Source organism: Cervus canadensis, chromosome 23, assembly GCF_019320065.1.
Source record: "Cervus canadensis isolate Bull #8, Minnesota chromosome 23, ASM1932006v1, whole genome shotgun sequence".
NCBI lineage: Eukaryota > Metazoa > Chordata > Mammalia > Artiodactyla > Cervidae > Cervus > Cervus canadensis.
The window spans coordinates 2,703,053-2,726,386 of record NC_057408.1 but is presented as its reverse complement, the minus strand read 5'-3'; the positions used below and the strand labels follow the sequence as shown (position 1 = coordinate 2,726,386).

The following is a 23,334-nucleotide window of genomic DNA, read 5'->3' as shown; positions in this document are numbered from 1 at the left end:
AGCCACAAGAAACAACAGAGTTGGCCAAGTTTGGGCTCTGTCAGTGTCCACATGGGAGGTTTGGAGCTCATGATGATACTTGAGTATTTTGAATTTGGAGAATGCTTGCTGTGGCTTAGAATAAGATCAAAGGGAAGAGAATGACCAACAGCTCTAGACAGTGTGTTAGGATCATGATATTTGTAGAGCTAAGAAAAAGAGGAACATAGTAAAAATATCTTTGAGACCTTAAAAAACAGGTGCTTCCAAAGGATCCAGGATCCTCCAGTTTCTAAAAAAAATGTACCTTAAGAACGACTGTACAGATCCTTGCAGCAGTGAGTAGACACTGAGTGATTTGTGTCCCCTCTAAGCTGATGTTTATCTAATTGTTGAGTCTGCAGATCCAGCAGACTGGATCCAGACCCCAGTGAGTCCCCAGAGTGTCTGCCTAACTCCCTGTGAAGCCAGGATAGCCATAATTTTTCCCACTAATAGAAGTTGATCAACTGTTTTAAGGAATTGAGACTCCCCTGGCAGCACAGTGGTTAAGACTCTGTGCTTCCACTGCATGGGGCATGAGTTCAATCCCTGGTCAGGGAACTAAGACCCTACATGCCATGGCACAGCCAAGAAAAAACAAAATCATTTTAAGAAATTAAGTAATTTACACATTTCTTACTAATTATTATAAAACATGTAGATGTTTCTGTTTTTTTCAAAAGTTGGGATCCCAGTTTCCATTCAGACCCATCACTCATCCTTTTGTTGTGCATTAAGATGACTCCTCTGTGTTGCCATGTGTATGAAGCACTTCGATTAAACAACAGAAAAGTTTTACTCTTTTTTATCTGCAGTGTACTCCACTGACCAAGGAAGTGGTGTGGGTACCCAAGTTTGAATAATGCGTGGTTTAGACCCACCACAAAGAGGCAGTTAATTTCACACCAGTGAAAATAGCAAATGCCCATTATGTGCTTGTTAACTAGACGTGAGAGTTTGTGAGGCTGGCGGACAGATTTAGATTCGCTCAGGTGGAGAGGGGAGGACGGAACTTTGTAAAGCCACATCAGAAGGAAGCAGAGAGGAAACCCAGCCAGAGCGTTTCACCAGGAGGTGGATTCAGTCAGGACAGTTCAAATCTAATTCCCTTAGAACACTGGGGACATAGGCTGTTATCACCTGTGACTTAACGATTCCAGGCTCAAAATCCCCTGAGCTACTTTGTAGCTCTGCTACCTCCGGTTGTAGGACCTCAGAAACTGGAACATGGGCCAGGTAATCCCAGTCTCATAGAAAGATGAGGACTATATGAGAGGATCCACGTGAAAGTCCGAGAACATCCCTAGCATAGGATAAGTGCTTGATAGCATCAGCAGTGACAGTGATGGTGATGAAGAAGCAGGAGGAGGAAGAGGAGATTATTCATTAGCATTGAGTTCTTGAAAAGCATTTGTAGAATACAGAGCATGGTGGTTAGTAGCTGGGTCTCCAGGTTTGGACCTCGACTTCCCCACAGAGTGACCTTAGACAGATTTTTTACCCGACCTCCTTTTCAACTGTGGAACAATACTAGCACCCACTTTGTGGCATTGCAGAGAGGATTAAAATGTATAAAGTGTTTAGCATAGTGACTGATCCATAGTAATGTGAGTCGTTGTTACTATCACCATTTTAAGTGTAATACTTATGTTCCTAAAAGGGCTTTATGGTAAAGCAGCTGATATTAGAAAGCAGAACTTCTAGAGCTTTATCGGGCTGTAGTTATAGAGGATGGGACAGGCAGCGAACCTGGTTTTGATACAAGACAATTCCATTTAGTTGTCCAACTGAGCAGACAAGCAAAGAGAAGTCAGGAGGGGATCCTCAGGAAAGGTGGGAGAAATGTAATCTAGAATTGGGTAGAAATAAGAGTTGGAGGAAATGGATGAGGAGGAGCTTCACCTCTGTCAAGGTCATTGAGGTGATAGTGGCACAGCTGGTCCCATGTCCTGCAGTGACATCCTGTGTTTAATTGGACAAGAGTGAATGGTCAGAGGCCCTGCCCCCAGCATGCCACCAGGCTCTCCCACTGAGGACCGGTCTGATCATTGTTGCAGCTGCAAATCCAGTCATCATTTTGTCATGACACTGTATCTGCCTTCCCTAGTGAATCTCTCCTTCCTCCCTTCTCCAGCACCTGGCACCTACCTTTATGACAGCATTCAGGCCTTTGCTGTAGCTTTTCAGTCATTTTACTGTCTTGCCACTAGCCATCAGTGTAACCTCAGAGCCTAGCCCTGACCTGGGACCTGCCAAAAGGTTGCTGGATGAGGTCACCAGTGGAGAAGGCCCTCACCCCGCCTCCCCTCTCTCTCATGTCACTGCTGCAGGGGGTAACCCTAGGTCCTCACCTCTCTTCCCTACTCCAGCTCTTTCTGCTTGCTGCCATTAGCCCAGCCTCCCTAAAAATCTACTTTGGTGCCACATCTTCCACCCCCTATAGTGATTCTCTGTTGCTGATCATATTGCAACTAATCTGACTCCTGACTCACCCCATCCACCCTGCTTATTCCCACTTCTCCCCTGTTCAGCTCGTTACCCCACGGACAGCCCTCATCCCTCACTTTCCACCTCTGCACCTCTTGCTTCTCTAGTCCAAAAACCCCCCTCGTCTAGGTGCGCCTCATCACTTGGAACATTGCTCAAGTTCCGCCACCTCCAGGAAGCCTTCCCGCTCTTGGAGTATGCACTCTTTGCTGAAGTCCTAGTTCCACTGGTGTTTTGTGTTAGCTTCTCACTGATTTTTTCACCCTCCGCCTGACATTATTGTAAATAAGTTGAGGAAAGAGTCTTTGTTGCTGTCCACCCAGCAAATTGTGGGCATATAGCGTACTCTCAATCAATGGTTGATGTAAGTTTTGGTGTCATATTCAAAAAGATTAAAGCTCATAATGAAGATGAGATTGGATCACTGATAAAGGAGACTAGTGAGGACTCATGAATTGAGTCCTTAGATTTGCAGATATGATGACAAATTCATGGCACTGAGAGAACCAAGTAGAAAGGCCAGTAGTTTACAACAAGGAAGCGCTAATGACTGAGGCTTTGTGAAAAACTTAGCTGGTAGGTGTTAATCATGTCATCGTTTTAGATTTTTATTTAAAAATCTGTTTTCCGAGTTCCTTTTAAGATTACTTAGAAGACCCAACTACATTTCATCTATCCAAATATGGTCATCCCATCTTTCACCTGTGACTGTTACTAAATTCATTCTAAGATCGGTAGAATCATAGAATTCTTCTTTGCTCACTCTTTGTATAGTGCCCTCTGGAGAAGGAGGGAAGGGAGTTTCTAAAACATGGTACGGACCAAAGTCTCTATTATCCTTTAAAAGCAGTGACAACAAAATGAAGGCTGTGTAAATGAAATAAGCCCCCAAGCTTATTGCTTGATAAGTAGGCTCTACTGGGGGAATTAGATCTACCATATGAGTCCTCTTATTTCTGGTGCCAGGAAGGTAGGCTGGGTACTTCTTGTTGCTATTTGAAAGATTGTTTGGCTTTTCAGACGGTCCGTGTTTGCAGAACACAGGTGTTGCCTCTGTGTTTGGCTGGCAGACTGCCTTCGGTGCTTTTTCTGCCACCTCCTTTTATGCTGTCATCTTCCCAAAAATAGTTGGGCTTTAAGTAAATCTCATTAGAGAAATAAGCTTACTGCTTTTTCCATCTCCAGTTAAATTGTGCCTTCATCGCCTTAGAACATAGCAAACTTTTTAGTTTTTTTCTTTTGCCAGTTAGCAATCTTTATATCTCCCAAGTTATGCTTGTTGTAGAAGAGTTTAAGTATGCAGAAATATAAAAGAAAGAAAGTAAAAAATCACCCATAATCTTGTCACCTAGAGAAAACCAATGTCAACATTTTGGAGTTTCAGCCTTTCTAATGCATATTAAATCATTTTTTAAACAAAATAAAATATTACACACACTATTTTTTTAATCTTCCTTTTTTCCGCTTAATGTGAACTTCTTTTCTTGACTTCCCAGCAGTCTATAAATGTAGTCTTATATTGGACATTAAAGTTTATCCAAGTTTTAGACATCATTGTTACTAAATCTTTGCACAAATCCATGATCATTTTCTTAGGATAAACTCCTAAAAGAATTGCTGTGCCAAAGATATGATCTTTTCAAAGCTCTTGCAAAATTTTATGTTGCTTTCTCAAAAGGTTGTACTAATTCATATTCCCATCCTTGAAACACCACATATCATCTTTTCTTTAGATCTTTGGTAACTTAAATGGAAAAAGTGGTTCCTCATATTATTTCCTTTTCTTTCATTGCTGAGGATATTGAACACTTTGCCTATATCTGCCATCCCTTTGTACATGTTGTGAATGCCCATTATATTCTTTCCTCATATTTCTTTTGATGTGTTCATTTTCTTATGGTTTGTGTGAACTCTTTACATACTAAAGTATGAATTCTGTATCATGTTGCAAATTTTTTTTTGCTTCAGTTCATTTTAAAATGTTGACTTTGGTGTTTTATGTTCACGTTTGTCACATCAAAGCTTTTAATTTTTTTCTAATCAAATCTATCAGTCTTTCTGGCTTGCTTTTTGTCTTTGACACCTTTCCTCACTCCAGTTTTATAAAAATATTCACCATTTTTCTATCACTTTAATGGCTTTTTTTTTTTTTCATTTTAATTTAAAGAATTGTGTTGTATGCCATCAGAGAGCCATGAGCGTGAATTAAGTAAGGGCTAGTTACCATCATTCCACTCTAAATTGCCCTTAGCTCTTTCCTCCTCCAAAATCAGACTCTCCTGGGATTCCAGGGAGGTGGCACAGCCAGCTTCAGGCACGCTTCATTCCCACCCACCTCAGTTCCCCCCCTGATCAGAGGCACTGCGGAGCTCAAGAGGGACAGAGGAAGCTGCCAAGGCTCAGAGGGCAGGTCTCGTCTTCACAGATGGATGCCTGCTTGGGATGACTCTGGCCTCTGGAAAGCACACTGATCTTCTGAAGGTGTCTGGCCCAGGCTTGGGGCCACGGATGCTGGTGGAATGCTGGTTCCTATTGCCTTATGCCCAGTCTATGGGCTTTGACCCACCTCCAGAGCATCCTGAGGTGGCGGGTGGATGCCAGCCCCTCATACAGTCCCTGACTCCTAATTGTTATCAGTGCAAGTCAAAATTACCCACTCCCCATCTACCAGCACAGGAAAGAGAACTGGGTGTCTGAAGCCCAACCAAGTCAACTCACCTTGTCATCAAATCTTAAAGCACTAGAGCAGGAAAGGGCCTTTCTGTACAGAACACATTGTTCTGTACCCTTGTTTGTTCGGATAAGGGTCTGAGCCTGCAGAGCCGGGTAACTGTCATTCAAGGCAGATCCAGACCTTCTGGTGGATATTTCAGTGCTCTTTTCATTCCTCATTCATTAACCAGCCCCTGCCGTGTGTCAAGCACTATGGTGGGCTTTGGAAGTTTTAGAAGTGTCTAAAATATATCTGCCTGCCCTCACTGTTTCACTCAGAGACACGTGTATAACAGCTAATCATAGTACAAACTGTGGATGCATTAACAAAGGTATGTGTAGAGTACTGGAGGAGAAGAGAAGAATGACCGATTCTGGCAGGAGAGGGCGGGAGAATCAGAGAACATTGTGGGAGATATAACATTCGCGCTTAAAGAAACAGGAGAGGTTTGCTGGAAGGGCAAGGCCACACCAGCGGCGATCACACGGTGGCCAGGAGTACATTGCGTGTGTGAAGACGAGCGTGGTTTGGCGGGTGACGGGGCGCAAGGAGCTTCCTCCACCCTCTTTGCTGTAGTCAGCTGTTCCCCACTGTTCCCCACTCAGCCTCCACGTTTTAGCGAAGTGCTGATCACATCTCCTCCCCCTTTCCTCACCCTTCACCCTCCATGGGAATCAGGCCTCCTCATTTAACCCTTGCACAGTACTACAGACTTACCTCTATTACAGCAACTTTCCCATCAAGTTCTGAGATGAGAATAGGAAATGGGTCTTTTAAAAAATATATGTTATAAAAGGCAAGACTGTGGAGACGATAAAAAGATCAAGTCTGCTAGAGATGGAGTGGAGGGGAACAGTGAATAAGTAGAGCATGGAGGATTTCAGGGCAGTGAGAATATTCTGCCCAATATTGTGAGGACAGAGACATGTCACTATATGCTTGTCCAAACACATAGACTGTACAACACCAAGAGTGAATCCTAAGGTAAACTATGGACTTGAGGTGATAACGGCATGTCAGTGTAGGTTCATTCTTGGTGGTCAGTTCTGGCGAGTGACGTTGGTAATGGGGGAGTATGTATAGGAAATCTCTGTAGCTTCTTCTTAATTTTGTTGGGAACCTAAAACTGCTCTATTTTTTTTTAAGTCTCTTAAAATTAAAATAATTAAATTTAAATGTCTTAAAAATTATTAAAAATACGTGCTTGAGGTTGGGAAAGGAATTCAACTATTATAGAAAGATTTGTTATTCAATTGCTCAGTCCTGTGTGACTCTTTGCAAGCCCATGGACTGCAGCATGCTAGGCTTGCCTGTCCTTCACTATCTCCCAGAGTTTGTTCAAACTCATGTCCATTGAATCAATGATGCCAACCCTCTCTCCTCTGTCACACACTTCTCTTCCTGCCTTCAGTCTTTGCCAGCATCAGGGTCTTTTCCAGTGAGTCAGCTCTTTGCATCAGGTGGCCAAAGTATTGGAGTTTCACCTTCAGCATCAGTACATCCAATGAATATTTAGGACTGATTTCCTTTAGGATTGACTGGTTTTATCTCCTTGCAGTCCAAAGGACTCTCAAGAGTCTTCTCCAGTACCATAGTTCGAAAGCATCAGTTCTTTGGTGCTCAGCCTTCTTTATGGTCCAACTCTCACATCCATACATGACACCTGGAAAAACCATAGCTTTGACTAGATGGACCTTTGTCAGCAAAGTGATAATCTCTGCATTTTAATATGCTGTCTAGGTTTATCATAGCTTTTCTTCCTTCCAAGGAGTAAGTATCCTTGATAGAAGTCAAAAAATAAAAAGAACAGTGTTTTTAGTTTCTAAGTATCCAGAATCTCATGATGGTAAAGGGCTTATCACCTTGAAAGTGATGGGAAACCATCATGGACTTTTAAGCAGGAGAGTGAAAGGGATTTGAAGAGGAAAGAGGTGGAGGCCAGATGGTTGGTTGGAAATTTTTCAGGGAAGAGGTGTCTGCATTTGGGAGGTAACAATGGCAAAGAGAGGAGAGGATGGAGGTGGAATATACAGGACTCACACCAGCTGGGTGTCGAGATGAAAGGAAGAGAAGAAAAGATGATGACAAAGTTTCTGGTTTCCTCAAGGCCCTGCCCTGGCCATCCACCACAGATTCATATGAGATCAGGTCAATTTCTCAATTAAAGCTGAAAAAGCTGAAGTTAGCCAAGTCCCCATTTTAAAAAGATCACATGGAAAAGATGAAACAGCAAGATACACATTAAGAAGTCATTCCTTTCTGGAAATACGATAAAAATGTCAATATGTAGAATGGCAAAGATATTTTGCACAATACCTCTTAAAGATCCTTCCTTCCTTCTCTGATTGAGGCATATGTGTATGCATGGTAAGTCGCTTCAGTCATGTCCAACTCTTTGCAACTCTCTGGACTGTAGCCCACCAGTCCCACCGAAATCCCATGGACAGAAGAGCCTGGGAGGCTAGATGGGGTCGCAAAGAGTCGGACGTGACTGAGTGACTAATACAGTCTCAGAATTTACTATTTATTCTGATTAAACCACAGTCTTGGAGAAAATATGTCTTCAAATAACCATGGCACAGAGAGCTCACCCAGGTGCTCCGTGATGACCTAGACGGGTGGGCTGGTGGGGAGTAGGGTTTGGAGGGAGAGTCAAGAGGAGAGGGATAAATATATATTCTTATGGCTGATTCACATTGTTGTACGGCAGAAATCAACATATTGTAAAGCAATTATCCTCCAATTAAAAAATTTTTGTAAAAGGGGGAGTGTTTCTATGGGAATGTCAGTAATGTACTATACCATCAATATGCTAAATATACCAAAAGTAGATTTTGCATTTTAATTAATTTCTTTCTCTGTTTCTCGCTCCTTCCAGATAATTTCCAGGATCAAATGAAAAGGGAACTAGCCTACAGAGAAGAAATGGTGCAACAGTTACAAATTGTAAGATGCATTTCTACTTAAAAAATAAATGCAAGGTGATGGGTTTGTTTTCACAACCACCTGATGTGTATGAAGCTGCTCTTGTATTTTGCCTTGAAATCCTTTGGTCCACTTACCTCTCCGCTGGTTTAGATGCTAATTGCCAAGAGATTTACTTAGATGCAGGATAAACAGATGTGTCAGTATGTTTCCTCTAACTGTAACTACCTACCATGTGTTAATAGACAGATGTGTACATCGTCTCTGAGAGTGAACCAGAGGTACCTGCATCGTCTTCCACTGTGCAAACCTCCGAACATAGTGCTGGGCTGCGCCAGAGGCCCAGGAAAGGGCCATTGTCTTTGTCTTCCCCCTCCTTCCACCACCCAGACCTGAGCCAGGCCCACCACTGTCAATAGAACTTAGTATAAACACAATTCATCAATTAAATTCCCTTGAAGGATGATGAAAAGAAATGAATTATTTCCAAATGAAGTATGTTACTCACTCTATCCTAATCGTGTCTGAAAGTGGACACTGACTAAGATCTATTGATACAGAATCAGGGAAACAGGAAAACATCTACTAATTAACGGTGTGAGTTTTTTGTTTTTGTTTTTCTTTTTAGAGTTGTTTTTTTCTTTTTTCTGTTTTCCTCACCCTTTTTCCGCATGCAGACACATCTGGTATTATTTATTAGTGCTTTGAAAGGCATCTCCCAAGCTTCCTCATTTTCATAAGTACAATGGGGAAATAATTTCTGCTCAGTTTTTGTAAGATATTTTTAATCATTTGGGTAAAGACATAACACTGATTCTTAATGTTATTCACAGCATGGTTGTTATAATTTGGGTTGTTTGGCGTTTCTGAGCTGGTCCCCACTATCCTTCTACCATGAAATGTTTGTCTACGCAGACTCGCCTCTCTTGTCTAGAGAGCCAGGCATCTAGCTCTCTGTCAAGATTATTTAAGAAAGATGGTTATTGATGTTTCCTTTCTGCGTGGGAGAAAATCGTGCTTGCTTTAATGGAGATTGCCGAGAGTCATTTTTGAAAGCATCCTTGTATTTCACGATGTTTTCCCCCATTCTGAGGGCTCTATTAAAAGTGCTGCTAACTCTAACCCTCCTTCTGAGGTTTTCCTGGATCTCAAGTGCTGGTTAACAACTCTCAGTTCTGAAAACCACCTCAACCTAAGATCCTCTTAAACAGGATCTTTCTTCTTGTTTGGGTTTTGGTCATGTTAGTTTCACTGGAGAACAGAAGCATTTTCTTAATCAATTGACCACTAAACACCCCCCCACAAAAGTTTAAAAAAGTAAAATATCTACTGTTCTTAGCTTTTGATACCTAGATAATAAGAGCTGCTCGTTAGTTGCTGTGAATTTATGTATTGCTTAATTTGCCCAAAGAAAGACTAATAGACTCAGAGGTTCAAGGATATAAAATTTTAAGACTTTACTTATTTTACATAGGATACAGTTTTCAGACTCTTAAAACAAAACTTGCCATACATGCAATCAAAAATCTGTGACTCCTGGGTGGTGATGAACATAGCAAAATGGGTATTAGGAAAGGAAACAAAATAATTATTTTAGTGCTAGTTATTAAGGCCAGTTATGCAACTTTAGTGTCTTAATTTTCTTTGACATTTGGTTTCACTGGTAAAAGAGGACGTGATATTGCATCCATGTAATAAGCAGACAGTATTAATAAAGGAAAAAATGTCTCATGTCTTTTGAGATATTTGGTATGTGGGATGGTACAAACTGGTATTACAAAATATCTTTATTATATTGTATTGTGAAATATTCTATCATCATGTAGTCATTTATCTAGATAAGTATTATTAATTCATGTTCCTCTAGATAGTAAATTTTCCTGATTGCACATTAAATTCTTTGGGAGGAGCTGGAATGTTTCCCCCCGACCCTTGTAGGTCCCATGTAATTCCTGAAATCCACAAAAGCACATCTACACTGCCAACATGAAAACTGGTGAAATAGGCATGATTTGTTCCTTCTGCTTCTTCCCCTCCTTTTGTGTCCCCTATCCTGAAATGTCCAGGTCTTAATGTTGCCTTCAACACCAAGCATGGTGTCTAATATCAAATAGCTATCAGTAGACACTGCTGAATTAATCACCACCCATGGATGCCCCTGACTCTGATAATCTTATGTGGCCATCCTCTTAATTCTTTTCCAGATTTTCCTGACTTGGTCCTGATTTCCCCAAATATTTTTTTGTGCTGGGTAACTACTACCAAAACTATTAAAAGAAGGTTTAGTAGAGAATTGTGCATGCGTGCTCAGTCATATTCGACTCTGGACGGTAGCCCACCAGGCTGTTCTGTTCATGGAATTTTCCAGCAAAATACTGGAGTGGGTTGCCGTTTCCTACTCAAGGGGATCTTCCCCACCCAGGGATCAAACCTGAGTCTCTTGCATCTCCTGCACTGGCAGCGGATTCTTTACACTGCACCACCTGGGAAGCCCCACTAGTGAGCTTATGTATTTACTGCACTGTCCTTGTGACTAACAGATACAAGCTTTAAGGTCTGCAAACTGGAGTTCGAGATTCATCCTATATAGTTCATTGTATCAGTTTCTAAACCAAAGAGACCTCCTGAAGGGCCAGCCTAGTATCTTGATAGGTATGTGATAAGGCACAAGTGCTTTAATAAGCATGAAATGCAGCTGTAAATCATAAAATGCTATGCCAGTATGAATAATCAATTTAATGGCATGCTCTTTCCCAAAGTAGTACCTCTGTTACAGTGGAACTATTGGCTAAAAATACATTTGTGCAAGAAGGACTTGTGTTCACACTATACCATCTGCTTTAGAATTGAGGCAGTGGACTCGAGATTTCTTGAATGGAAACTTATTCTGTCCCTTATTCAGCTTGTGTTTGCCAGAGTACCTGGAGAAAAGTGTCTTTAGAATTATATCTAAATCAAGAAGTTGTTAGGTATCACAATTATTGACTTTCTCAATATTTTTAGTGTAGTGCTCTAATTCATCACTAAATGTGGATACATACTTTGTTCCTTGAGAACAGAACAATTCACCAAAATTATTTTATTCATTTTTGCTTAAATTATTTTATATTTAAAGTGTATAGAACATATGTTACAGAATAGTCATTTACCTGCAGAATAGGCTTCTTTTCCTTTAAATGAGATGAAAACCTACTGTATCCTGCAGTCATAGAAAATTCAAATATATTAAAACCATCATATTTTGTAACAATTCCCATAGACCCACAATGCATTTATCCTATGCTGTTACACAGTGTTCTTATTCAAGATTATATTGAAAGCATCTTGGGTATCATTGCCATAGAAAGAAAACTTATGAATTTCTTTGGTGCCTGCATTTTTAGATTCTCTGCTGACTGTAATTTCTATACCATTGCTTCCTTTTCCAGTTTGTTAAATGCAAAGTTATGGTGACTATAGATTCAAATGATTGATTCTCTTTGTACATTTATAAATGAATATGCATTATTTCAATGTGAGATTTAAAGCATATGCAGTTTATTTAACATACCTGGGCCACAAGCTAATTTTTTTTTTTTTACAAGTAGCTTAAAATTCGAGTTTTACAGTTCTTAACACAGTTTATGTTATAGTCCCCCACCCCTGCCTTGGGTTTGCAAATGCTTAAAATGTTTTCATTACCAAACTAGATTTATTCATACAAACAAAGAAATATGTTCTTCTTGGTATGAATCAAAAATGTTTTTAGAATTAGCAAGTTCATGAAGATGTTTATTACATTAAATATAATAAAGAGCAAAAGATTTCTCATTCACAGGTGAATTATGATTCTAGGGAAAAAGTATTCAATTTGTAAACCAAAACCATCATCCTTTAGGATTAAGAAGAAAGTGAAAAAACCATTACAATGTTATATGTAGTTTTTTAAAAAATTTAAAGAAGGAAATGAAGGTATTTTACTAAGTGTATGACATTGTTTTAAAGATTTTTACTAGTGTATGGTTGATTTACAATATTGTGTTAGTCTCAGCTGTACGGCAAAGTAAATCAGTTATACATATACATATAGCCACTCCTTCTTAGATTCTTTTCCAATATAGCCCATTACAGAGTACTAAGTAGAGTTCCCTGTGCTATACAGTAGGATAAAAGCATTTTTAGTTATCCCTATTAGTTACCTATTTTATATATAGTAGTGTGTATATATCAATCTCAATCTCCCAATTTATCTCTCCCCATTTTTAACCCCTGGTAAGCATAAGTTTCTTTCTACATCTATAACAGTTTATAACCTTTTGATTAAAGTTTTTCCAAGTACTAGAATATAATATAATTTACAACATGAGCCGAGATTACTATGTCTTGATAACCTTTTTTTTTTTTATTGCTAATTTGGAAACACTTTTTTTTAAGCAAGTACATATATGTAGAGACTACTACCCTTAGGTTTGTTCAAGGCATGTCATAGTTGAAGGCACAGTTGTTGAAGACATTAGTCATAGTTCTTGAAGAACATTGTGAAGCTGCAACAGAAAACACACAATAAATGGCTAGACTCAGATTCACATCCTTTGAACTTGCTGGATCGCTACTAAGGGGCGCATAGATTAAGGAAAGAAAAACAAAGCTTTAAAATGTGCTGGTCTTTAGGTGCCCTCTGCTGTTTCTCCAGAATGCTACAGTCACTCACAGCCAAGGGGAACCGGTCTCAAAGATCTTCATTCAAAGCCTCAATTAACGTCATGTTAGTCCAATGGATTTAGTACTAATGTTTCGTTCACTGTGGACTTGTAAAAAAGCAGTTTACAACTCTCTGATGGTGTGAGCGCTGTGCTTCCTTGCAGGGAAAGGAGCAGTGACAGGTCTTTATCTTTGTTGTAGGAGTGTTCCCTCTTTGGCAAGGACACAGTTCTTCAGAGTTATACGGTCTTTTCTTGGAGGTGCTCCAGGATTGACTAGGATGGGAACTTGCCCAGATTTCCACTCTCTGAACCTGCAGAGTTTTTTAAACATATGTCTTACATATTTTTAAAAGGTAGATCAAACACTTTATTTTTAGAAAATATCTCTGGTTCCCTAGAGGATTTTGATTTTGTGACTACATGTGTAACACATCAGAGGACTTGATCTAAGTCTGCACGTCTTTGGAAGATGCCTTAAGATTCTCCAGGAGATAGGCTTTGACTAAAGTGGGTCCTCTTCCAATTATTGATCTATTGCCTTGCATCTTGACAATGCAGTCACTTGTTTCTAAGTTATAAATCCTTTTTCACCTCTTTCTCTTTTTGAGATGTAGATCCACTTTAATGTCTGAGCTCAGGCTAACTCTCTCTTGGCACAAACTAGGAAATTATCCTTTTTGGCAAAATCTCAATACTTTTGATATACTAGAGCCAACTAGGTAATTTAGAAGTCACATAATAACTTTCAGAGGTTTTTGTCCATGGTGATTTCCAAGCTGATCAAGATGAAAAGAAAGCTGTTATGAATTCTAATATGTGAGGTTTACATGGCGTAATTATCTTAAATGGAGCCTCTAAGGTCATGAGCTTCCCAAGTTGGGGAATACAGAACCTGACGCACCACCAATCATAAAAATGCCCATTATTTGATGTATCATAAGAAAGGAAAGCTTCTAGCTATTATTCTAAGATGCCATCAATTATAGTACAGCCAATTTCAGAAATGTTAAAATGTGAGGGAGAGAAGTGTATCTTAGAATCAATGAAATAGGGTAGTTTCCATGAGCAATTGGGCTGTGTGCTAAATATATTCTTTATTTATCATTCATGATTGGAATTAATAATTCTCAGCTCACAACGTAGGATTAACAATTCTTCACACAGATCTAAATTTCAGTCTGGAGATTTGAGGATCAAATGTTATTTGGAAATATCATTTTTTCCCGAGTCCTCTTAAAGAATTTCCTTATCAGCTTCCCGTCTTAATGAAATGCTGCATTGCTGTTTCTGAGAGAAAGAGAAAGGCATTCCAACTTAGATGTGAAAGTGGTGCCCTTCAGGCAGTTTCTGTAGGTTAGGGTGAGTAGTTTACTGGCTTTGATGAGATGGCTCATGGTGATATTAACTTATCTCATGTAGTGCCTGGTACAAAAGATACTTACTAAATCTTTGTGGCATCTAATCTTGATGTTGAGAATGCTTTCTAAATGCAAGAGTGACCCAAATGCATTTTATTAGGTAATTCTCTATACCCCAAGGTTTACATCTTTTCCACTTGTTATCCTAAATAATAGAATTCCATTCAAGGCTCTCTGATAGCATTCATCTAAAGAGAAAGGTGATCCATGTATTTTGGCATATTGTTTCATACACCATAGTGGAAAATCAGGGTTCAAGTATGTCTCTGTTAATAGCAGGTATAGCGTAACACGGAGTGAAAAGAAGAGGTAACTAGAGTAGGTCCCTGTGTGACTGTTCTTGTCATAGTTACCTAGCTGACCTTAGCTCTTGGTCCTAAAATATGAGATGAGGACACTGAACTTTTTATGGTCCTATATGAAGCAACTTCAGTGCTGCTATTATGCCCTTTATCAGATGTGTTTCTGTCGTATACACCCATGTTGTCGTTGTGTATCTAGACACTGAGACAGTTATTTTAGTTTTCTCTCTCCTTTTCATTAGAAAGACTATTTGCTTTGACAAACCGGTTATTATGGCAAACTGGTCCAGTTAATCTTAGTCACTAGCATCATTGTAGATGTGTAGCTCCTTCCCGTTAATAAAGGTTCATATTTATGCACTGGTAGATCAGGAGAGCAAAACATAAATACACTGGGAATGTGAGGAATGTATAAAACAAGATACAAAATATTGCTTAATTGAGTGACTATAATTTTATTTCCTTCTCTGCTTTTACATAATATCAGCCATAGTTCATGTTATGTTCTAGAAGGCTGAGTGTTTCTTTAAATGTAAAATAGACTTATATCACTAGATTCTAAATTTAACCTTGTAATAATGAAGGTAAGTAACATAACTAGATTTAATGGAGAGGCAAATCTAAATAATATTATACATGTAGTCCAATTTCAGTTATTTGAATTTTCTAGCATATCAAGTGTGATGGACTTTCATTCAAAGCCCCAGTATTAAAAAGTATTTTTCAAGTTTATTCAGGTAGAATTCTCAAGGGTCATATTTTCCATTCAGTGCAATTATTTCTGATGCTTCTTAGTAGTTATTTGGAAATTAATAGTTTGTATTTAGTTAATCTTATTTGTGATTTATAATGAGATATTTGATCACTCTAGTTAAATGAAAAGTTACATTGAACTAGCTTGTAATCACAGTCTTATTTGTGACCTTGGACATAAGAATACCATATTATTAAATGCAAGTTTTTTTAAAACTTCTTAAGTCAAATGGCACATAGGAACCTCAGAGACTCGCTGTAGCAACAATCCCATGTGATCACCTGTTCTGTCCTGATGTGCTTGCTAACAGGCCTTAGGAATGCTGTATCCCAGAAGCACCACACTGCTGGGGAGAATGGAGACCTTTTCTCCTCAGGGCAGATCCACTGGCATTCAAATTGCTAGGCGCAGTGAAGAGTAAGGGTCTCCATTACACATCTGTCTCCAAATTTAGCTCACCTGGAGAGTTTTGCTTGTTTTTATCTTACAGATTCCCTATGCAGCAAGCTTGATCAGGAAAGAAAAGCTTGGCGCCCATCTCAGCAAAAGCTAAAAGGTGAGCTCAGCAGAGAAAACAGACAGCTCTCTGAATTGCTCGGTTGTGTTCCTCACTGATGTACTTGAGATAACCCAGGGGCTGAGTGGTGCTGCAACCTGTGTTTAAGCCGATAACACTGTTGAACTTCATTCTGGGCCTGGGACTTCCTTAATAAAAAGCTAAGTGCATCTTACAAATTCTGTGGAAATTTTTTAAAGCTAAGGAAATTCTCAACTGAGTCTTGCACATGTGATCTTCATTCTGTTCTGAGGTTTTCTGCTCCTCCTGGCTCCTCCTAACACCCCGATTCCCGGTATGCTGAAGGAAATCAGAATGTCTAAAGCCATGCTTGTTAGGTTTCCTCTTCTTTGCTCTCTTCTTTGCTCAAATTCTTGCTGAAATCCAGCTTTCAGTGAGTCACTGGCAGATGGTGCCGTGAATAACTGCAGGCGACATAGACCTTCGAGAACTGCAGGTTTAGCCGTTCGTTCTTTTATAAAACAGTCCTTGTTTCTCTACAGATGAAGCCAGATCCAATGTCACATATCTGGCAACAATTTAAAAGACAAGAATTCTGGACACCTAGAGGAAAGAAGACAGTAAAAATTCAATGACTGTATATCGGTTCAGTTCAGTTCAGTCACTCAGTCGTGTCCGACTCTTTGCGACCTCATGAACTGCAGCACGCCAGGCCTCCTTGTCCATCACCAACTCCTGGAGTCCACCCAAACTCACGTCCATTGAGTCAGTGATGCCATCCAACCATCTCATCCTCTGTCGTCCCCTTCTTCTCCTGCCTTCAGTCTTTCCCAGCATCAGGGTCTTTTCAAATGGGTCAACTCTTCGCATCAGGTGGCCAAAGTATTGAAGTTTCAGCTTCAACATCAGTCCTTCCAATGAACACCCAGGACTGATCTTCTTTAGGATGGACTGGTTGGATCTCCTTGCTGTCCAAGGGACTCTCAAGAGTCTTCTCCAACACCACAGTTCAAAATATTCAGAGTATACCTAAACATTTCAAAAACAACTTTTTGTGATATGGAAGAAGATATATATAATTATTAGAACTGAAGGAATGCAAAGCTAGGACACTGTTGTTTTTGTAGCAATACATTAAGATGACCTAGCAGCTAGAACAGCTAAATCAGGGGAAAACTCAGATGTCAGAGGTGGTGTTTGTGCGTGCTCATGGCCAACTAGGATTGTGGTCCTTTATCAATTTTATTCATTCCCATCAGAATGATTCTACCCACTCCTTCCCTCTGGAACCTACTATCTTCAACTCAGAATTTAAGGCAAAAAAAATTCTATGCAATGCAGGTTCATGGTTCCTTTTCTTCACTTCATGTTTCTCTTCTGTCTATCTCAAGCTTCCTCTACTCTGTACATATGACAGTTCTACTTCTTGCCATCATCTTATTAGTGATGCATGCATGCATGCTAAGTGGTTTCAGTCAGGTCCAACTCTTTGTGACCTTGTGGACTGTAGCAGACCAGGCTATTCTGTCCAGGGGATTCTCCAGGCAAGAATACTGGAGTGGGTTGCCATGCACTCCTCCAGGGGATCTTCCCGACCCAGGGATCGAACCCACATCTCTTACATCTCTTGCATTGGCAGGTGGGTTCTTTACCACTAGCACCATCTGGGAAGCCCCTTATTAGTGATAATCTTCAGTATTTGTCTTAAACAATTGTACGTATGTCACATTTCATTAGGAGCTCAAAATTCTTTCCAACACTGTCTCTCATTCATATCCTTTCCCTTAATTTTATGCAGAGGGAACCGAGGTATGGTGAAGAGAGATATGATGTTTTATGTCTCTGTTGCAAAACCAGGAAGAGATTCTAGGCCTCCTGACTTTAAGTGCGGTATCTGCTTAGTCCTTATACAGTGACTTCTGTGAGCAGATGTTTAGCAACAGAGTTGCTCAGTCATTCTGTTTTGAGACATTCAGATATTGTCATTCTGTTTCCGTCTCCATGAAGTCATACACTTACACAAATGCACTTGTGAGTTTGGCTTCATTCTGTACATTCAGGTATTTTTCTTAAGTCTGAAGATGATTTGAGGTGCTTTCTTTCTCACTTTTATAGGCCAGGTTTGTCCCAGCAGTGTGAAATAAATACTTTTAGGACATTAAGTCTAATAAATCTTAATGCAGGATATCAAGGTAATCAGAGCAAGAATCATCCAAATGAATATTGATAAACCCATATGTATAAAAGTTTGAAAATGTCAGATGACTTTTCTTTCAAATCAAAGAGTAAATACTGGAATGTGCTTTTTAATTAACCTTTTCATTGAAGTATAGCACATTCACCAAAGCCTATAAATCACCATGAAGTCAAGTCAAGTCATGAAGTCAAGAATTCAAAAATCAGTGAACTCACTTGGGTTCTCCCATCTTGTGCCTCTTTCCAATTACTCCCCTGGCCCCAGAAGACTGGTTTTGCTTGTTTTTGAACTTTAGTAAAGGACGTTATAGAGAACATTCTCTTGTATCTGGCTTTTTTCACTCCACCTTTTGATACATCATTAGACTAGACTGTACTATGATTTATACTTAGGGACTTCAATAAACTCTTTTTACCCATCCACTTCCCCAACTCCTCTTCTCTACTTGTCACACGTGAGCTGCTCTCCACCTGCAAAATGAAGACTTACCACCCAGAAACCACGCCTTTGATGGTGGCATAGTGTACAGTGAGGTGGAAAAAAAAAGATTGATTTGTGTTTAGTAAGTAATGCTTCCTCCATGCTGATTTTGTTTCCATCCTTGCAGACAACAGGGATTTCTCTAAGTAGACCCTGGTGCTTTCAGAAGATTAGTGGTTACTTAAATGCTGAGCTAAATCAGCCAAGCAGAGAATCACAACCATATTGTTAGAGGCAGTATTTGATTCTCAACATGCCAAGCCTGCAAGGAATTACCCCAGGAGAGATGACAAAATAAAAATCATTACGCCAAGGGAGAGAGACAAATTCTGTCTTGCTGAGTGACCACAGGTTTCCAAATTAGGGACTGATGCATTAATGTCTTATGCAAGAGTGACCCTTAAGGTAGTGAGCTGTGTTCTTGCCACCCAGTGGATTCCAGTGTGACTATTAAGAGGAGGAAGCTTTTCAAAACCACAGGCAGTCCACTTAATAAGCCGGGCAAGTACTGCCACATATCCCTGCTCTACAAATCCTGTTTGTCCTGCATTAGGACACCAGAAATTCCATGTCAAATCAAAATAGAAGTCCACCCATACCAAGGGACCAACTGTGCCGTTCCATTAGAAGAGCCAAATTGCAGTTTTTAACAATACCAACCTCAAAACTGAGGGGTATACGCTGAATAACTCTTAATTTTCCCTTGGTAACTCCTTACAGATCCATTATCCATGGATTCATCAAAACCTTTCTTCAACCTAGGCATAGCCCCCTTTGGGGCAATGAATTCTATTTGTTTAGCTACCAGCTGTGTAAACTGTAGTTTATTTTATTTATCTTTAAACTACCTCCTAAAACAAGCCCTTGTAGATTAGACATTGTACTGTTCTGTGCATTCGCTTATCGTGAGCTCATAAGTACAATGGAAGTGATTTGAAAAATATTGCAACATGTTGTGCATATTATCCTTTCATCTGGAACTGTTTTTAACACTGGGATTATTCCTGATGGTCTTCCTTACCTTCAGTCCTTAATGTGCCCCAGTTCCTACACAGACCTTACAGTGTAATGTGTGTGAAATCTACACTGCAAATAAAAATGTCGTGATGTTAACACCAATTTAATATTACTTTACATTCTTTTTTCCCAAACTCCCTTTAACATTATGCAAATATCATCCTTGTGACTCAGTGAAACACTTGTGTCTTTCACAGAGAGCAGGATCATTTTTTACAAGTAAAAAGTGAATCATAGGTATGGCTCATTCATAGTCATACAGAAACTTGCTGAACAAGCTGGAAATAATAATAACTGGCATTCACTGAGCACTAACCATGCCAGATACTTGGTCAAATTCTTTGCCACATTTTCTCTTTTGATCCTTACAACTCTTTACGGTTGATCCTATTACTGTCTCCATTTCATACATGAGATCACAGAGGTTCAGTGAGGTCACTTAGCTAGAAAGTGACAAAGCCAGGATTCAATACAGATCTGTTTGACACTACGCCCCTTCTCTGTTTTTCCAGGATCATTGGGCTGGTTTTGAAAGAGTCCGGCTTCTAAATCTGACACTGCTCCTCTATGTCATCTTAAGTAATTTCATTTACTGTCTTTGAGGCTCATTCTTATCTATGAAATGTGGATGGCCAAACTTGATCAAAACCTGCATTAGTTCTAAATGTTGACTATCACTCTTAAATGCCAGTCTTCTGCCAAATTCTCTCTTCTTTCCCACAAATGAGCTGCTTTTATTAAAGTCTGTTCAAAACCCTAGATAATACCCAAGGGTATAACCCACCTACTTTTGGCTTTCTGTCTGCATTTTTCTTCATCACTGATTGCTTCTTTACTTCCTTCTAGAGAGTTTGAAAATGTGATTTTTTTTCCCTATGCTAACAACATCTAGCTCTTTGGTAAACTCCTGTCATTTTTACTGCACTTCTGGGATAACTGCTATTAAAAAATGGCAAGAAAAAGGCCTTAAAAGGATGTGGAGGAATTGTAATTGAACACTTTGTGTTTTCCTTTTGTAACAATAAAAAATAAAGGGTGGGGGCTGGGTAGCATGTCTATTTCTCTCCTCTGATGTCAAACAAAAGAGTCCCCATTGAGAATGAGAGTGTGCTACCATATTTCTGTGTGTGTGTGTGTGTGTGTGTGTGTGCGCGCGCGTGTGCGCACACGTGCGTGCTCAGTAGCTTGGTTGTGTCTAAGTGCTTTACATCAACTGTTTTATCTTCAAAACAACCTATTGAGAGAAGTACTGCTACTCTCCTCATTCTACAGCTGAGCAGACCGAAATGCAGAGATGAGTCAGTTGTGTGGTCTCACTGCTAACAAGCGGCAGGATGTGAACCAGGTTGCCCACATTTCATCCACTCTCCTCTGACTTGTAACCTGCAATCATGGCTTAATTCACATTTCCATTATCAGTTATAAATACCTGGTTAATAAACTGATCCAGTGGCCTCATTGATGTTGAATGGCAAAATCTGCAGTCATACCTCTAGAGCTGCCCTAACACCCAGGACAAGAAAAACATAACTTGGACCATCCAGCCAAAGCCAGCAGGGCACCAGTGCCTGTAACTGTCTGCCCCTTTACCACAGGCTATATGTCTTATAAAGATAGCCTGTTTTCTATCACAACAAATCACATCAAATTTGCTCACAACAAATCAGAGCCTCTGGAACCCAGCAAAATGATCTTACTGTGAAGTAAGGGTAGCAAACCGGCACGCTCTGATGTAATAGTTCTAGTTTGGCTCAATGTCAGCAGATATGCATAATCTAAGGTAGCAGGCAAACACATGGGGAAAGGAAGATGCTTTCATGATCAGTGTTTAAACATTTTTATCTAAACTGTACTAAAAAGGTCTCCTAGTAAGGATATACTAAATATTACTTTAAATGTTTTAAAATTATCTGATTATATCACACTGAGGTTGTCAGTCTGTGCTTTTTGTCTTATTCCAGGTGCACAAAACCACTTCCTCTTGTGCTCTTGTAAGATACAGCCTGCCCCTGAGCACTTCGGACCCGCACAGAGACTGCAAATGGAAAGGGCTTGGGAATCAGATACAAAATCAGGTTCGGGAGAACCCAAGGACAAGTGACCTCAAAGCAGCGTGGACAACCATGTAAAATAGACTGTAGCGGCCATTCACTAGTGGGGGGAGGGGGGAGCCAACCAGAGCAGTCAATGCTTGTCGCATCTTTTGGTGGAACCAAAGTTCGAGTCTGTGTTTTTAAAGGCCAACCGAACCCAGAGCGTGGGAGTGCTGTTAGCCGACCGGGGTGGGAAACCCATGGACAGTCCCGGGGGATCTCAGGGCTGCACACTTGGAGAGAGCAGCTCTACAAGACTGCCTTTTACATCTGAAGAAGTGATTCTTGGTGAAAAGACAACATGAGACCTGTCCTAGGAGCGGGGATCACGTTTCGACAGCTAGGATGGCATCAGCCGTACCAACCTGCTTTTCCTAGCAAACTGGACAGACGTGTGTGGCCCCTTCCTCTCTGGTACTTTGCCTGCTGTATGAATGAAGATTGTATTCCTCTGGAAATATTTTACAGTCTAATATTGAGTGTAATTAAGAATATAATCATGTTATCAAAAATGGTATTTAACTCTGTTGTAGTTTCTTTAACATTCATGTGGATAAAAAGTCTATAATAAAAAAACTATGAAGTAAAGGTTGTGTTCATGTAGTTAAATAAACATCTGCTTAGGGGCAGCACTAATACTTTTTAGAATTATTTTGCCTTAAAATGTTTGAATACATTATTTTTGGAAATGGAATTTCTTCAGAAATGTTTATTAAAGCCTAAGTTAGCCTTTGGCCATTGTCAGCAGCTGGAGTCCTCCCCATCATGATGGTATCTTTGTATGGATAAGGAAAGGTTCTAAATTTTGGCTATGTCTTCTAACAGTATTGCTGAGGGAGTCGGTAGTGTGCCTTTCTCCTTACTGTGATGTTGAATCAAAGTCCGTGAGATCATTTTATGCCTAAAATTCTGCCTCTCAGATGAAAGAGATAGGCCAAAATGGTGACCCTCTGGAGCCAAGATTTCTAAAGTAATTCTGAGTTGAATGGAAGTCTACTGTGGACGCTCTCCTGGCCTGGAATTGCTAAAGACCATCCTAACTGAAGAGGCATCTCACCAGTGGCATCCCTTGACAGATTTCAGATCAAGTTGAAAATGCATTGCCATGATATTTAATACTTATCCCCCACCGTCTTCATTATCATGAACTATCAATACAAGCTTCACAATTAGCCCACCCTTGAGATAAATTTTCTTATCCTTAGCTGCCACATTAAGAAACCAAAGGAGGGATACTCATTAGTGACTTTCTTCCTAGCCCATGAAGGATGGGAGGCTGGATCAGAGAAGGGATATAAACAAAGTCCCGGGGTCTGAGGACAGGTCCCCAGTGACACTAGCAAAAAACGACGTGAAGAGGCTGCAGCTGACCACAGAGAGGAGGATGTTCTTCCAGGAGCCGCGGCATGGGGCTCACAGAGCCTTTTGGAAATGACACACATTTCTGAAACTGACACCCATGCTTGGCATGAGGAGAGAAGCTGGTCAGTCAAGTTGATGGAGAATTTTCTCCTACAGAATCTTTAGATTACACGTAGGGATGGAAGCCTAGCATCCTTAGCTTTGTACTCTAAGCCAGTAACACCGGAAGTATAGAAAATTACCAGGAAAGGCACAGACCCGGCTTCATGACCAGCCACAGGGGCAGCGGAGGTCATCTTCTGCAGAAACTACGGGACCAGATAACTGAAGGGTAAGGGCAGAAGCTCCAGAGGAGAAATAACTAAA

At 40.1% G+C, this 23,334-nt stretch overlaps 1 protein-coding gene across 2 annotated transcripts in view; it reads left to right on the top strand.

Moving 5' to 3' along the window:
- The window catches only part of SKOR2 (SKI family transcriptional corepressor 2), a 54,304-nt gene extending 32,111 nt beyond the window's left edge, over window positions 1–22,193 (top strand). The window contains exons 6-8 of one of the 2 annotated variants that reach the window (XM_043444099.1): window positions 8,100–8,167; window positions 15,793–15,858; window positions 21,475–22,193. In XM_043444099.1, the coding sequence (XP_043300034.1) occupies window positions 8,100–8,167; window positions 15,793–15,855 (131 nt within the window). In that variant the 3' untranslated portion in view covers window positions 15,856–15,858; window positions 21,475–22,193. The remainder of the gene's footprint in view (window positions 1–8,099; window positions 8,168–15,792; window positions 15,859–21,474) is intronic. The other variant, XM_043444100.1, reaches the window with a different exon arrangement.
- The last annotated feature ends 1,141 nt before the right edge of the window (window positions 22,194–23,334 follow it).